Here is a 17,075-nt window from a genome sequence, read left to right on the forward strand (position 1 = left end):
AGGTGTGATTATCCATAGCTTTTATGAACAGATTAAAGAAGATTATATTATGTCACTTCTAGCCAATGAAATTGCCAATTAAGCAACGTTGCTTCAGGAAGCTGATACTATTTAAAACCAGAGCATTGCTCCAAAGAGACTATGATTGCTAGCTAAAAAGTGAGGGAAAAAATAACCACCTTTACAAACTCCTCTACTTTTAACTAGAATCAGTCATATTATTGAACTTTATTCCCTAACTAAGAAACACACCATACCCTAAGTTACGGAACTTTATCTTTCGTATTTCAAAGCTTAAGCAGGTTGCCGGAAACTTTTCTCAAATTCTGTCTTCCATTTGTTATTCTTACTCACATTCACTATAATTTTGAAGATTATTGTAGGTCATTGTTCTTGTTCATTGTTCACAGATGCATGCCTAACACCAAGACAGAGAGTAATAAAGGACCAAATCATTCTTGTACAGCAAAAATTAATTACATAAATTTGATGTTACGAGTGAAAAACCACAATCGAAACAAACCAGAATTACCAAAAAGACTGAAAACTTCAAAACATAAAAACAAACTCACATAACCTCCCGCAAATCCTGCCACGTACATTTAATGATGGATTCAAAATAAGCACGTATCCATATCCATGTCGTTGTAAGAGTTACTTGCTGATGACATGCTTTTCATACAAGGCAAGAATTTCCTTCTTGTTAGGATTCTTTAACTGTAGCAATTGCGCACCAAATCCATTCTTCGTGAGTTCCTGTTTCAGTTTCAAGATAGTGAACTTAGTATAGTCTTCAGTTCCAGTCTCTTGAATCTCCTGGCGCTCAGTGTTTTTCTCCTCCCCTTTAAAAACTGAGCCACCATCCTCCATGTGAGTGTACTTGAAGGGGCTAGTTGTACTTTTGGATCTCTTTCTTCTCCTTCCAATATCTTCATCAATGTCCATATCATGTACTGATTCTGTGCCCATGCATTCATCCATCCTCGTGTGCCTCCCATGTGCGGTCCTTAGCTTGCTATCAAGTGCAGACTCATTAAGCTGGACAGACGTAAGTTGCTGCTGGAGGGCATCGAGTTTCCCTTGAGTTGCTTGCAGCTGCAATGACAAGGTCTCTGCCCTTCTGCTAGCCTCTGCAAGAGCTGCACGTTCAGTTGACAATAGATTTTCAAGAACTTGGACTGTGGTAGACCTCTGCTCATTGTTTCGACCCAACATCTCCTCAATTTCTCTTTCACGCTCATCGACACTTCTCTCAAGTAATGCAACCTTGGAAATTGCATCCATCTCAGATTGACGAAGCTGCTCAATTTCACACATCAGCCTGGCCCTTTCCCTCTCCAGGCTTTCAAGTTGCCTTTCAGTTCTCTCAATCAATGCCAATCTCTCCATCGCCAACCGCTGAACTTCACCCTTCTCCTTTTGTGCAGCAACAGCTTCTGCACGAGCAGCGTCAGCCAACTCAGTAGCTCTTTTAGCGTCCCTTTCAGCATCCTTGCACCTATTGTCTATTTCATCAAACTTTTTGCACTCAGAAACGTACTTCTCTTGCAGATGGTTCTTTTCTTGCTCCAGAATTCTTAGTTGTTTCTCATGTGAATGAGCTTCAACTTTTATAGCATCTAAGTTCTCACTCAACATTTTAATCTCTTCCTTCAAAGTAAGAGAATCTGACTCATGGTTCTTCCACTTTGACTCAGAAGCCTGAATACAAATTACCTCTATCATTATATAAGCATGAAAAACTTGGTACTGCTTGTCAAAAAGAGTAAATTAATACGATAACATAAAGAAAATGGAAAGTTAACATCTAGCATCTACCTCCAATCGCGAGATCAAGCTTGCAACATGCTTCTCAGATTGATTGATTTTTGCAGTCAAATTCATTATTTCTTCTTCCTATTGAATATAATCAACAGTCATCAGGTTAACATGAGATAATAAGTTATGCAGAAACAAATAAGATCAGATAAGTTATATACCTTCTCCGCTAGCTGGTGAGCCAACTCTGCCCTTAGAGCATCTTCCCTTTCTTGCACCTTCTTATTTGTGCGTTCCTGTGCTACTGCTGCTCTCTGCAGAGCTGTTTTAGCTTCTCCAACAGCTACTTCATATTTCCGCTTCCACTCTGATGCCTCCTCCTGAGCAGATTCCGCCTGTTCACGAACAGCAGCTAATCTTCCTTCACTGACATTTATCCTAGATTCTAGAGCAGCAAGTTGAGATTTTAACTTCTCCTCCTCAGCCTTCTGCTCAGAACTACTTTGATCATATTTATTCTTCCATTGGGCAGATTCACGTTTAGCAAGATCGAGAGCATTTGATAAACTTGCGCACCGCTCATCTAACTTGCTGCATTTGCTTTGCAGATCTGCAATATGACCTGCATAATCATTAGAAATTTTTTGTTTATCACTGATAGCCTCCTCATAGCGTTTCAAATATTCAGTCCTGTGCTTCTCATTTGCCTCAAGCTGCTTCTTAAGCAATGTCAATTTATCATCGCTTGAGGTGCATTTCAATCGCAGGGCACTCCTTTCAGTTTCAATATGATTCAACTGCCTTTTGAAAAGGTCCAGCACAGGTCCCCCTAAGCTGTATGTTTTAAAAACAAAATAAAAAGAAGGCAATTAAATGTACAGTAAATTGTCCAGAACTTGAACAACAATGGCACCTATTGAATTGGTATCAGGTTTGTCATATGTTAAAGTCAGAAAAATGAATCTTACAGACCAACTTAACCCAACCTGATGCAATTATTAATGGAAGGAATCAAAGCTGCAATAGTATGAAAGGAGAAGCTCATTTGCAAAATGAGTAATGCATCTAAAAGTTTCATCTACAAGGCCACAGAGCTTGCAGTATAATTCAACAAAAGCAGGAAGAGGAGCTAACCACTGTTGTAGGAAAACAGACAGCTTCTTCCACTTTGCTGGACCATGAGAAGAAGACTCGTATTCAGAGAGCAGACTGTCCAAAAGCTGCATAGATTCAACAACTACCAACTTATCTACTATAATACTGTTACTCAGAAAAGAGATGGAGAAGCATAAAAGCATTGACAAGAGTATAAAGCTTCAGAGTTCGATCTGTTTAAAGTCAGAAAAAATAATAACAATTGCGTGCCAGATGCCATTCCATACAAGACAGTCATATCAAAAGCTTGATATGCCATAACATAAGATGCTACACGAACTAGCACGATTGATACTTGCCACAAAGGAAACAAAGGGGCTATACAAGACTTTCCTCATTTAGAATTTAACACTAAAGTTCTTTAATATTTAATTTCTTGTTTTAACTTATCAGCATTGTCTGATACTGAATAATAAAACGTGAGAATCAGACCATATTAATCACCAAATACAGAACCAACAAATGTATGTATTAGCTGAGATAGTTGCATCAACTTACATGGGATACCAAATGTATCAATAATCACAAAGAAGAAGAAAGTTGCAAAACACTTTGAAGACCTACTTAAGTTTGTTGTAGGACATTAAAAAATAAAAAAGATCACGCCGTATATTAAAGTAAACTAATGTAAACAAAAAAAAAACGACTGCTATAGTTATAAAAAAAATGAATAGTTCAAAATAAAAGCCACATAGATCTATATAAAAGATTCAGTGTTTACATATCTAATAATCTGCATTCTATTCTTAATCCACTTATAGGTAGCTATAGTATGCCACGACGGGCAGTTCTCCCGTGTACTCACTACGTAGTAGAACTATGCCTTGGACCTATTCTGATGCAACTGATTCTTGTTGGACAAGGAACCACATTCACACCAGGTTACCCTCTAAGCAGCCTGAGCCTGACTAGGCATATATGAAGTGAAATTCCAGTGCATGATGATAATGGCATATATTAGAACACTTACACGAATCACATCATCCAATTTCACATCAGGAACATGACAAGCTGCTCGCAACTTTGCATCCATGGCCTGTAAAGTGTTCGAACAATGCAAATCTGCCTCTAGGAAAGCATTTTTCTTGTAGTCCTGCACAGCATGCAGTAAACAAAATCAGTCACCTACGTTGTATCTCCAAATAAGTAACCAAGAAACAAGTCCAATTAATTGAATGCTAACTATAAGTTTGGCAAATGGAAATAATTTCTTCACACACGGAATCTCACAGTGCACAAGTTTTCACTGGGCATCCATAAGAACCAATATCATCTAAGGGTTTTATTTACGAAATATAGAGCTTCCAAATTGACCACAAAGTTCCTTTTTTGTGCTTAATTTTTCAAGCTTTGGCAGAAACGGATTGGTTTCCACAGAAAACGGTCCAAAATCAACACCCAAGTTCACTGCCCAAGGCTGAAATGAGCAAGATAGATTTGTAACATACTAAAATATTGGTTTATCCAAAGTAACGGGTATGAACAGAACCAGAACATGATATCCGATAGCTATGGTACAAAAAGCAAGCTTACAAAAATATTCACTAACAAAAGGTAACGAAAAAGTCGAAAAGGTTTAATGTTATCTTAAGAGGGAATATGAGCCCTAGCTTAAGTGGAAGTTTGCCTAGGTCCTCTCTCAAAAAATTCAGAGTTATACAAATTTAATAGTATTTGCACACAATTTGGGAGACAAAAAACCAATAAATAGAATGTTTCAAAACCATCTGCTATTGAAAAAAAGAAGTTGTTTTGCATTTCATAAACACGAAAATATTTGGATTAAGAGTTGGCAATAACCTCAAAGGCCTTTCTGAAAGAGCTATGTAGAAGCTTTTCATAATTCAAACGTGTTGATCCAGCTCCCACAGCACAATCAGCAAAAACTCTAAGAGCTTTTCCAACAGCATCTTCATGTGCTTCTCTCAGAGCAGCCTAAAAAATAAGCATGAGGGAATAGCAAATTTCCAAGTAGGGGCAGTCGAAATAGCATCAGACATAGCAACCAACCTCTTCTACTGGTCTTGTACGGTCAAAAGAAGACATATAAATTTCAACTGCAGAATCATATGCCTTGCGACATTCTGCCTCTTCAACATTCTGCAAAGTTAGCTAACATCACTATTCCAACATCAAGAAGATAGGATTGAATAACTACTAAACCAGCTGAAGCACTAGTAAGTAGTAACGTCCATGTTTCACTTCAGCAAGGGATACAAGTACTATAGTGGAAGTACACAACTCAACAGAAACAATTATTAATCAAACAAACAACCTACTTTCTCTCTTTATATTCCTAAACAAAGAGCTTCATAACCAATATAAAAGCCACTCTCGTTCACTTATAACTGAACATCTAACAACCCGCAGTATCATAAATAATTAAATACGTAAAAAAAGAACAGCAGACTAAGTGAGAACTGACAACAATCAACTACAGCATAGGAGTTTGGAGTAATCTTTTCTCTAGCAACAGCCCAAACAGGTCCAAGAATGAATCGAAAGTGGTAGATGTGCTAAAGGTTTAGTCACCAAATGACTTGGAAGTTTTAAACGATAACTAACCTGCCATGAGGATGAAATTGTAGGGACAGCACCACTATTGATAGCGTCCAGAAATGATTGTGTGATACCAGCAAGGATTGAACCTGTCATAATGGTTGCTCCAACTTGTTTAGGTCTAGTTCGTTCAAATACGAACTTTGTCAATGCATCTAAACCAGATCTGAATTCTGGACGTAACTTGTCTATCTGCAAAAGATGGCAATGGAATCTTACAAATGGATTGAAATAAGTAGGGATAATGCAACATTAAAAGGTACACTTACAGGAATTTGATCGAGGCGTTGAAGATCATTTTCATTGTTCACAGGACGCACAAGTGTAAAGCATTCCCTATCTGGAAAAAGAGCACGAATGGACTCTCTGATCTAGAGAAAAAGATAAAATACATGTAAGTATTACTGATCAATCAACCTTACATGTCATGCAATAAAAGTTTATTTAGTACCTCATTCTTGCCAGATATGTCTTTTCCTCCACCAAACATAGGTCTTAAGGCTAGTTCAAGGTAATCACGTGGGGTAATTTTCTGATTTTCTTCTGTTAAGTCCAGATAGAAGTCCTAAAACATAAAAATATAGTAACAAAAATCAGTGGGGCACAAATTTCCAATTATAAACAGCAACAACACAGAGATCTGCAAAAAGTACAAGATTACACCTACCCTCAATAACCACACAAAGACCGGAGAAAATTGCCCAAGCTCGGATGATGTAGACCTTCCACCAGAGGCCCTAACACGAATATGTTTTGTCATTTCCGTGACGAGAGATAGACGGTCAAGTGCAGCTTCATCAATTCCACCCATCTGCAAAAAATAAATGAACATAAATAGTTAATGCTTCCGTCCTCTAAGTATGCAGATAAATGAATATATGCGTCAAGCTAACAGAAGAGAATCATTCAGTTCCATACTTCGATTAAACATCTCAGTTCAGAGCATGCATACCTGGTTGTAAATAAACATGCTCGACAATAGAACAGCCAAAGAAAATATTTGAGTACTGTACGTCCCCTGCCAAAGAGAGAGATGAAATGGAAATTTACATTACTCATACAGCAAATCGATACAACATAAAGTCAGAAACTACTAGGTAATGTAAAACAAACCAAGAAACACTAGCATTGTATGGTGTCAAGCATACATACAATGCCAGATAAAAGAAGTCATGAAATAGGAAAGCGAGAACTTCCCAGTGTAGTACTAGAAGACTAGAACTCCAAGAAAAAATATTGAAATAATAGAATATTTTCAAGCTCCTCAGACTTAGAATGGCATTGTTGAAAACACACAATCCTTCTAGTGTCATATAGACCAGTACCTCCCTCTAGAAAAAGAATATAGCTACACATCCACCTTATATACATAATTCACAATTAAAATGACAGACATTTTAAGTGAGAATTTGGTGCATGCAGTGCCCAAATACATAAACAAAAATCACAGAACCAATAGAATATAAGTGTTTGACACAGAATGAAGGAAGAAAGCTAACCGTTTGATCATATGCATCAATCCCTTCAGTATCCAGCAATAAAAGATTGTACTCAGTTCCATCAAGAGCAGTTCTCTTTAATGGTGCACTCCACATCCAAAGCCCCTTGGTGCAAGGTCGATGAGTAGGGGCTACTTGGAAACCATTGGTTCTTCCTATAAGCTATAATTCCGACACATAACAAGTTAATGAAAATATTTGCTCAAAAAAGGATAATTCTCAGTTGTAGTAGCCCAATAATATAAAATGTAAAAGCATTATCATCAGCAAACAAACTAATGCCCACATTTAACAGACGTGGCCGAGGTATATATTATTACTAGTCCAGGATACCTGAAATATGAAGAAAAAAAAAATTGTTTGACCTAAAATGAGCAGATACCCATGGTAATCGAGTCGGATTTGCCATCCTAATCTTAAAAATTTTACATGAAACTAAAGAGCAGCATAAACCCTAGAAAAGTGGCATCAACCAAATTACTATAAAAAAAATACATCAAATTGGCTAGGAAAAATTTACCTGATTCAAGATAAAGCTCTTTCCCTGACGAGCGCGACCACAGACGGAGACGACACCGATGGGTCCTTTGACGAGATGGAGCGCCGCGACGGCCTCCGGGTCCATCTTGAACACGCCATTCTCATCGCAGTAGACGAGGCGTAGCGGCCTCGCGGGGCCGAGGGAGGTGGGGCCCTGGCCATTGCTCGCGGAGGAGGACGAATTGGGGAGTCCATGGCTAGGGTTTTGAAGTTCCGGTCTCAGAGAAGGGGAGGAGGTCGACGACGACGACCCTCCTCCGCCGCCGCCGCCGCCTCGGAATCCGAGCATATGCATCATCTCTTCTCCGCTTCTCGCAAGTTCTCACCTACTTCGAGATCTCGCTCTAGGTGGATCGTCTTCTTCGCGTTGTTATTAGTACTCTTTTGGCAAGGGAAAGAGGAAAAGAGAGCGTGGTGGAAAGGTGAGGTTTTTAAATGGGAAGAGGGAAATGAATAACGAGCTCGATCGAGTCGGTAATGCCGCCGCATTGGACGCTGTCGCGTTATTTTAACGCGCACAATTTTCTCGAGTAATTGTCCTCATTAAGTGTACAAATTTTGGGCACATTTACAAATAAAACCATCAATTATACGTTTATTATATCTTAGACCCTGACCTCTGTCCTTTAATTTTCCTTCTTCCAAAAAAAGATAATAAGACCAAAAATACTGGGTTCTATTTACAAAACGTTACTGCAGATGAACCAGGCCCAACCCAATTGTGGCCCATCTACGAGTTCATTCGGACCATCTCAGCTTCCTAAACATATTGAGTTTCTTAATATTTTCCAATTATATTTTACGATATGCAAGATATAAAAGCAACTAAAACATAAAAGGAGTACAAGGAAATGCTTTGATTCTTAAATCCATATCTCAGGATATACGAGATATATGCAGTTGAGTGCAAGCAAACGATATCTATTCCAATGGAGTAAAACTCCAACTTGCTTGCCCTTCTCTTCTTCATGCCTTTCCCCTAATTAAAGGCATAAGCAACTCTAATCTTATAACAATAAAACAAGCAAGTAGAGCTCAAAGTCGCTTTCGCTTAGCAACAAGCTTAAGTAAATGAAACGAGCTCGTGATGATATTATGAGATAAAGCTTCAGAAGTGCAATATAAGCATCCATGGCCAAAATGTGAAGAGAGGGGAAGGAGGAGGAGGAGGAGGAGAAAAAGAAGAATAGAGATGCTGTTAGATAGAGAGTCCATAGATTTGGTGTTGGTCCCGTGTGGATTGGTGATATTGTTTGGATACCATCTCTTCCTCCTCTATCGGATCTTGAGGCACCCACAGACCACTGTGATCGGCTACGAGAATCATAACAAGCGAGCATGGGTGGAGAGGATGTTGAAGGTTAGTATTTTTTTCAGTATACATATTCTCATGGCTCTTTGCTATTCTCATTTTTTCTTTAAATAAAAAAAAAAATCATAACAACCGAGTGTTTAAAGTTTGGTTACGTACCTTATGTTTTGATGATTGATACTATGATTCAAACACACACTATGATGTAATGAAAAATAGGGAACTCCAGAGGAAACGGGGATAGCACTGCAGGTAATCTCAAGTAGCATCTCAGCATCAAGCAACTTGGCCTCGCTCTCCATCGCACTGAGCTCCCTAATTGGGACGTGGGTGGGAAGCACCTCCAAAGTGTTCATGACCGAGGTTATCTACGGCGACACCAGTCCGACCACCTCCTCCGTCAAGTACGTCGCTCTTCTCATCTGCTTCCTCGCCGCATTCACCTGCTTCATCCACTCCGCCAGGTATAATAAATTATACTGTAATTACACCACTATTTAGATAAGAATCTAGAAGTTGCTCTCGGAGACAACTAGGCTAATCATCGCCTACAATCTAAAAAATGAGTCGTAATCATAGAAACATAACGTTCTGATGGATAAAAATCTCGCTGGGGCAATCAAACCCATAACTTTTGTCAAAAGTTAGTAAAATTCAACCTCTAGGCTATAGTAATATTTATGGTCATTATGTATATTATATATATATAGTTAGTCAACTTAGTTTAACTTATTTATTATGAAAAAAAAACAATTAAGCTGACTAATAAATAAAAGCATTGGAATGATATTAAATAAATAAAAAGCTTACTTGTGATAATATCGACTGTTTTAAACTTCTTAATTTTATAATAGCAAATTTTAGCTCTTTTACTCGTTTAGCAATTATTGAAAACTTATATTTAGATATGTGCTATCATAAAATAAAATTGTATATTTTGCATACTCTTTGTGTATAACTTATGTAAGTAATATTTATATTTTTTTATTAAATTTGGATGCGTAACTTGGTAAAATTAAAAATATGTTTTTTTGCATAGTCTCTACTAATCATTTTAGAATATAGCAATCTTTTTTTTATTTTACTATAACTAAATGGGTAAAATAGGTTATAACGTGTAATCTAAAAATTGAGGAGCTCAAAACTGACAATACTAACTAAATAAAATTTTCATGCAAATTGCCTCTTATGTTCTTTGAAAGAAATTTCTCTTTTTTATTTTTTATTTTCCCTTGTGAAAGTTTGGATTAAAAGGGTGAAATATATATATATATACATATTAACAGGTACTTCGTCCATGCCAGCTTCCTAATGAGCACCCTGGACTCGGACATCCCTGTGAGCTATGTCCAGACTTCAGTGATAAGAGGTGGAAACTTTTGGGCGATGGGCCTTAGAGCTCTCTACTTTGCAACGACCTTGCTGCTATGGATCTTTGGGCCAATCCCGATGTTCTCCTGCTCAATCTTCATGGTGGTCATACTGCACTCGCTTGATAGCAATGCAACTCCACTGCACCAGTTCCAGTTTACCTCAAACACCAGAGGGATGGTCAAAAGAGTTCCAAGGCCTCCAGGCCAAACTCTTTATAACCCAGTCTACTCTCCCACTTCCTACTAATTAAGCTGAGATCTCTGTACGTACTTACTCCTCCACGACCTGGGAGTGCACCGTTTGGTGTTCTTTTTATTGCTATTTGAAAGTGTTTGCCAATTTAATTAAGTAAGCATCACATAAGCTTTGTTGCAAGTCCTAGCTCTCCAATAAGTCTATCAATCGCTTCTAGCGATTCTCTCAGGTGGTTAAAGTTGTGATTGATTCTCCTCCTAGAATGTTTTTTGCTTTTGTCCCTTCCTTATATCAAGGTGTGTTTTAGAGCTTAGGTATCTATATATCATTGCTAGTGATCTTGTTAGCATAGTTATCTGTATCGGACCAGTAAATCAACCACCAAATCAATTCAATTTTATTATTATACCATATAGGCAATCGATTCGGTAAAAATTGACTGACCCGGTAAAAATTGACTGACCCGGTAGTTGAACCGATGAACCATACAACCTAGCTAATTTTTGACAAAATAATCGAATCAACTATTTTTACATAATTATTCTTAATATTTAATTATTATATTTTATATCCTAATGGTATATTAGTCCTAACATTTTAAAAAAAATTTACTTTATAACATATATGCTATTTTAAAATTAGTTTTATTTGCACATATACCCTCGAAAAATTTCTTATTTATTTATATATTTATCTAAAGTTTATATTTACAAATACATCTCTCAAAATATAAATTTTTTGCATGTATCTTTTAATTTTTTTTAACATGAATACTACTTTGAATAAACTATCATTAAAATTTAAACACTTGAAATATAAAAAGACAAAAATATTCTCATTCTAATTTTAAAACATTTCTCTTAGTTTATAGTATTTTTATCTTTTATAATAAATAAATCATAAGAATATATATATAAATAATATTTCTTTTGAATGATATACATGTAATTATACTATTTTTAAAAAATACTAGCAATCTGATCAGGTGAACATAGGTTGAACCAAATAATCAAGGTCAATGTCCGATCTGATTCTACTCAGATAATGACTTTATATTGTCTTCTCGTATATCTCGATCCTACTTTGCTTAATTAGTGCTATTTCGTGCCTGCAGACAATTGATGTTCGTTTATCCACTCACCCAAACCCAAACTATAAAATCACTTAACCATAGGATGCAATATGCAAAATTCCCAGTGAGGAAGCAGCAGCACTCCTAGGTTACTAGCTTTTAGGCAAACACGGTTACGGAATATCTGGTAACTTTTACTTTCAAACAACAACTCCCATCATGATATCATCTGATCAAAGTAATAAAGCTGTATGATTACTTACTTTAGCAGTAAGTTTTCTCCTAGGAAATCGTGGCCCCCAATATAAATATAAATATATATATATATATATTGCTAAGTTTTCACTCCCAAGTGGGGAGTACTAACTAGTAGTAAATGCCGGGGGGGGGGGGGGTTTAAGTGCCACATGCTCCTATTAGATGATACACTAAATTACTCCCACGTCACCCCCCATCTCTAAAGTTTGTACTTTCTTAATCAATTTTGGGCCCCATATTTACCAATCAAATCGGTACAACGCATTTGGTGATGATGTGAGTCGTGAGAGGATTTATGCTTCAAATGGATGAGTGTGATACGGAGTTAGGTTTGGTTCCATAACATGGTAATGGGGATTAAAATACGAAATATAAACACTACACTGCCTCTGCCAACCTAAGTTTTTAAAGTAGTTGTAAACCAATCAATTTCATTAACGTAGTACCAAAGCAGAAGTTCTAAAGTCTATTAAAGAAATTAGTGAGTTATCAATAGATTCCTGGGCTGAGGAATTTAAACATGCATGTTTGTATTTAAGGCTCAAATGAGAAGGTTTAATGGTCTGTAGGGTATTTAGGCTGAATGCTAAGATAGACTGTTCTCATTTATTAGATTAGACGATTGTATGAATCAGCTTTGACCCATTACATACAATTTTAACCTCCTATTTTTTTTTACTGTAAAGATAGATAAAACTCAAAATAAAAGTTTCTAAAAAAAAAAGAGACACCAATGCTATCTATATTATTTGTTTCTTAAATTTTATTATCTATCATTACGCACTCCTCCCCTAGAATTTTAACTACAAATAACATTAAAATGACTTAAATTGTCTTACTTTCATTAAATAAATATTAATTGGAAGTGAAAGTTCACTGTGACCTAATAATGGTACAAAAAGAAATCAGTAGTTTAGTTATTTTTTATTCAAATTTGTGCTCTATATTTTAAAAAAAACCGAGTTATGCCAATTTTAGACCCAAAAAATCCAAGAATTATAATCCAATTAAATACAGTTAATACAAAATGAAGTTCATAAGCCAACTACCGATCAACAAAATATATTAACTCTCAAAAATAAAAGTAAAATATTCACTATAAAATCTAAAATTGATTACGCAACATTCACATATTATTATTTTTTCAATAAGTAAGGAGGCCAATGTGTCCTAAAAAATAAATACAATGACCTAGAAATTAGAGTGAGAGAGAGAGAGAGAGCTTATGAATTTAAATATAATTATCTCTAATTTAACAAGACAAACGCACCTAATTCCATGCCTATGTTAAGGTAGGGCTACAAATCGAAGTGTTTGTACAGTGGACCCATAAAAGGAATCCATGCCGCCACTAAGCACAAACCCAACAAAGCCGACAGCCAAAAAGAAAATTTTAAAAATAAATAAGTAAAGGTGGTGCAATGCAAAGTTGCAAAGCTTCCGGAATTTTTTAAAATATATATATATATATATATATATATATAATACTAAAAGTAAGCCCCCTCTCCTAAATTTTATTTATTAAAATAAAACGCTGAGAAATTTAGTTGGAAACACTGAAAAAAAATCTCTAAAAAATGTTAGATATTTTTATCTGTAAAAAAATTGAATAAAATTTAAAGTTAAAATTTTTCTTTGTATTTTTATATATATCTATCTCATTTAAGGTCTGATTAAGATTTTATCAAATTATTATATTATGTTTATTTCATATTCTTAATGATATATTATATATCTAAGAATGAATTATTAATTTGAAAATTATACTTTGAAATGGATTAGTTTACGTCTTAATAAGACACATATAATAGTTTACCTTTCTTTCAACAATAAGATGCTTTGCTTAACTATTTAACCTTTTTTTGGGAAAAAAAAATAGAATACTGTTTCTCTATAGAACTTTTTAACGTTTTTATTTTAATATTTACTTATAAGATACGTTTGGGGTTGCCCTTTATTTCCGTAAATAAAATTTGGAAGAGGGTTAGTTTGGTAAAAAAACTCGATTTTTGGATGCGGTCGGGACGATGGGTTTCTGTCCGCGTGGCGGCGCCCACACGAGTCCATCATGGCGACGTGACCCGTCACGACTCGGACCCAGGCCCAGGCCCGGCCGAGTTGGACCTACAACCCGCGGGTCACACCCCCATTTATTTGTCCCCGAGTCTGGACCCTGACATGCCAACTAAATCAGCGGGCCCCCTTTTGGGTTATAATTACTGGGGCCCACTTCGTATCCGAGTGATGATCGCGATTATTTATTTTCGTATTTTTGTTTACAAAAACAATTATATTTTATTAGCCTTTTTATTTAAAAAAAGAAAAGAAAAAAGAAAGAGAGAAAGGCATTTGAAGCAAACCTTAGACATTGTTAATCCGAGGGGGAGAAACCGAGAAGGTATGAAAAGGTAAGTAAAGTGGGATCGTGTGGCGTTCCGGCTTATCCGGGAGTTCTTTTTGAGTTAGTTGGTAGTGAATAGATTATGCTTATAAAGACCCAACCCCAGATAAGTGGAATCATATATTAGAACCATAGAAAAAGAATAATATCAACTCGTTCATTTTATCTTTATTATTGTTCAAAGTATTTTTGAGAAATTTCACTTTTATTACTTAAAAATTATCTTGAGTTAGGTATAAAATATTTTATTATTTTCAAAATTAATTTGCTAAAATAACATGGATATTATATCAGAATAGAGTGACTAACTTTTTGCAACGAAAATTCTTCTCACCTTCACATAGGTATTCAAAGACATATTTTTCTTCTTTCATTTTTTTACTAAATAATATTCTTGCTTGGAAAAATAAATCTTTTAATAACCTTTCTCTCGTTTGATTTGTTGGCTTATCTCCAGTTAATTAGTCTTCAAACATTTTTGTAGAGATAAAATATTGCTACCAATTAAATTAGCTAGCAAACAAACACGGCAAGTACTTTTTGGTAACCCACAAACTTAGGATTTTTTTGGAATCATCCTAACAATAGTTTTGTTTTTTTTTTAATTGGCTGTTTAGCGTTATTTAACCTACGATTCAAGTATTAGAATAAAATAAGAGTAAGCATAAACCTAGTAAATGATTATTTATCTTAATATTAGAATAATAATACTTATTTATCTCTCTTCTCACTTTTATACTCCCAAATTATTTTAATTTAAAAATTACTAATTTGTCTTCCTGAAATTTCATTTAGATAATATTAGGTACGGTTTGGTTCCTCTATAATAAATACTTATTTATAAATTAGTTATCTCTTAAATATATTTTATAATAAAATATTTATTTATATATAATTTTAGTTAAATATTGTATAAAATAAGTCACGTGATAAATTATGGATAAATTTATACCTATTTTTCTAGGCAATATTTAATTACAGCTAGCATATTTATTCACTATTTAGTAATCAAATACAAATTGTTATATAAACTTATTCAAGTTACTTTTTACGATTAAAATTATATATGTACATAATTTATATTTAAAATATATGTATACAATTATTTTTTAAAATGTCTTACGCACAAATTATGATTAGCAATCTAATAAATTTTTAATATAGAAAATTAGAATATCTATACTATTATCGGCGATTTTCCACCCTTACAAGTGAAATGTTTGCTTGGATTAGATCTCGGTGGGACAAACATCTCTGACAAATCTACCTGCATTGGATTTTCCCATGGCTAAGAACCAAAGGGGAATAGATCACTTCGATTTGCCCAATCATATGGAACCATGAATAAATAGCAATTATCCTTTGCTCTCTTGTGTCACATGCACTACTTGTACATGCCAAACATTTCTTTGTCTTATATCTTTGGAACCATTCTAGCAAGGAATTCATTTGTTTCACTTAAAAAAAAAACTCCTCCCTTTTAAAAAAATTTCAACCTCTCCTTTAATTAATTTTAGATAATTAAGGAGGAGTGGGGGGCTTTTTTTTATAATACAATTTAATATAAAGTACTAGAATTTGAAATAGTGAGAAACATATGATAGTACTTAACTTGATGATAAAAAAAACTTTACAGTGGACTAAGAAACGTCAATCTAACTACAGAGCCTAAAATAATTGAGGCAAAAAGTTTGGTCGTTGGTTTTTTTTTTTGATGAACAGCCTCCCCTGTTCTCCCAACAACAGACATGAACGAGGCAGTATGTAGTTCAATAGTCATGGATACGTCGTGCATAAATGGTATTAATCCTTCTCTGACCCATCCCCATGCACTGGAGACTCACATCCAGGTTGCAATACATTGTCTCTTTGTCTCTCTAATAAGTCACTTAGAGCAAAGATCCTGTTTCTCGAGTTAACGATAAAGAAAATCTCAAGTCCACAAGTCAGAGGGAGTGTTATATTTTTGAGACAGGAATCAAATATTGTCTTAGTAGAACAATATCAATAGATGGTTTTATGTTTCTCGTATAGAATATTTAATTACTATCGGTGAATCCAATCTAAGTATATTTGTCAGAGGAGAGATATAAATTATACGTTCGCTTGTTTTATTTGTACTATGAGTTTTTGAAATGAAACAATGATACGAGTAATGGGCCTAATAAAAATGTTAAAAAGAAATTAAAAAAATAGTCCGTGTTCTCTCCCCATGATATGAAACTTTCCAGCCAGGAAACAAAAGAAGGAAAAGAAAGGAAAAAGAAAAGGAATCACACCCCCCGGGAAAGCAGAACGGCTCTACGTCTTGTCATTTGATGTAGCATTAAATAAACAGGAGCCCATCGCATAAAAGACCTACCATGCCATCCTATCCCATCCCATCCCCCAAACTGAGAGAGAGAAAAGAAGAAGAAGAGAGAGAGAGAGATAGAGAGAGAGATAGATAGAGAGAGAGAGAGAGAGAGAGAGAGAGAGAGAGAGAGAGAGAGAGAGAGAGAGAGAGAGAGGACAGAGCACTCACTCTTTTCCCTTCCGGCAGCTACTGCAAGCAGCTCTGCCCCCTTGCTCAGACCCACCGATAAAAGCGAGGAGAAAGTGAAAACTAAGACGTAACACTACACTACGCGTTACTATTCCATCTCTCTCTCTAAATACCTTTTTCTTTTACTCCCTCTCGCTCTCCACCGATAACGACAACCACATCAAATTAGAGCAGCAAGCGGCAGGGATATAATAGTAGCAACTTGCTAACTGAAATGTGCATATATCACCCTACGGGTTAACGCAATTTTTAGCTTCATCCCTATCTTTCACTATTTGCAAATGGTACTCTCAAATTAAATAATAATTTTAAACTTTTTTTATTTATTTTAATGTTGGGATGTTTCATAAGCAGAATTGCGGGGTATTGAAGAATTATCAAGAGAAAAAACATGGTAATGATGATAA

The 17,075-nt window shown here is 35.4% G+C and overlaps 2 protein-coding genes across 3 annotated transcripts; one reads left to right on the plus strand and one right to left on the minus strand.

Annotated features, from left to right (window-relative positions):
- Positions 1 to 415: 415 nt before the first annotated feature.
- LOC140797232 (uncharacterized) lies at positions 416 to 8,588 on the minus strand. Its single transcript, XM_073150519.1, has 14 exons — positions 7,492 to 8,588; positions 6,972 to 7,133; positions 6,425 to 6,490; positions 6,140 to 6,283; positions 5,924 to 6,037; positions 5,742 to 5,843; positions 5,479 to 5,664; positions 4,924 to 5,013; positions 4,714 to 4,848; positions 3,884 to 4,006; positions 2,893 to 2,978; positions 1,980 to 2,592; positions 1,819 to 1,896; positions 416 to 1,701 (listed from the first exon to the last, which is right to left on the minus strand). Exons 1-14 carry the CDS (start codon positions 7,807 to 7,809, stop codon positions 655 to 657), a joined length of 3,264 nt encoding a protein of 1,087 aa, XP_073006620.1. The 5' UTR covers positions 7,810 to 8,588; the 3' UTR covers positions 416 to 654.
- Positions 8,589 to 8,703: 115 nt separating this feature from the next.
- Positions 8,704 to 10,572, plus strand: LOC140797235 (uncharacterized). Of its 2 annotated transcripts, none has more exons than XM_073150522.1 (3): positions 8,704 to 8,871; positions 9,043 to 9,287; positions 10,110 to 10,572. In XM_073150522.1, the coding sequence occupies exons 1-3, from the start codon at positions 8,704 to 8,706 to the stop codon at positions 10,441 to 10,443; spliced, it is 747 nt and encodes a 248-aa protein (XP_073006623.1). In that variant the 3' UTR covers positions 10,444 to 10,572. The 2 variants fall into 2 exon arrangements, with proteins under 2 accessions (XP_073006623.1, XP_073006624.1); XM_073150523.1 differs by having other exon boundaries at positions 10,128 to 10,572.
- The last annotated feature ends 6,503 nt before the right edge of the window (positions 10,573 to 17,075 follow it).

The sequence above is a fragment of the Typha latifolia genome, chromosome 11, assembly GCF_019914945.1.
Source record: "Typha latifolia isolate L0001 chromosome 11, TyphaL0001v2, whole genome shotgun sequence".
NCBI lineage: Eukaryota > Viridiplantae > Streptophyta > Magnoliopsida > Poales > Typhaceae > Typha > Typha latifolia.

What these genes read in the sequence shown, in the direction of transcription:
- LOC140797232 (XM_073150519.1), bottom strand. Translation starts at nt 7,809, where the DNA reads ATGATGCATATGCTCGGATTCCGAGGCGGCGGCGGCGGCGGAGGAGGG. An exon ending in TTGATGCATATGATCAAACG is followed by an intron (nt 6,491 to 6,971) that starts GTTAGCTTTCTT and finishes TCTCTTTGGCAG; the next exon opens with GGGACGTACAGTACTCAAAT. An exon ending in GCATGTTTATTTACAACCAG is followed by an intron (nt 6,284 to 6,424) that starts GTATGCATGCTC and finishes TATTTTTTGCAG; the next exon opens with ATGGGTGGAATTGATGAAGC.
- LOC140797235 (XM_073150522.1), top strand. Translation starts at nt 8,704, where the DNA reads ATGCTGTTAGATAGAGAGTCCATAGATTTGGTGTTGGTCCCGTGTGGA. An exon ending in GGGTGGAGAGGATGTTGAAG is followed by an intron (nt 8,872 to 9,042) that starts GTTAGTATTTTT and finishes AATGAAAAATAG; the next exon opens with GGAACTCCAGAGGAAACGGG. An exon ending in TGCTTCATCCACTCCGCCAG is followed by an intron (nt 9,288 to 10,109) that starts GTATAATAAATT and finishes ACATATTAACAG; the next exon opens with GTACTTCGTCCATGCCAGCT.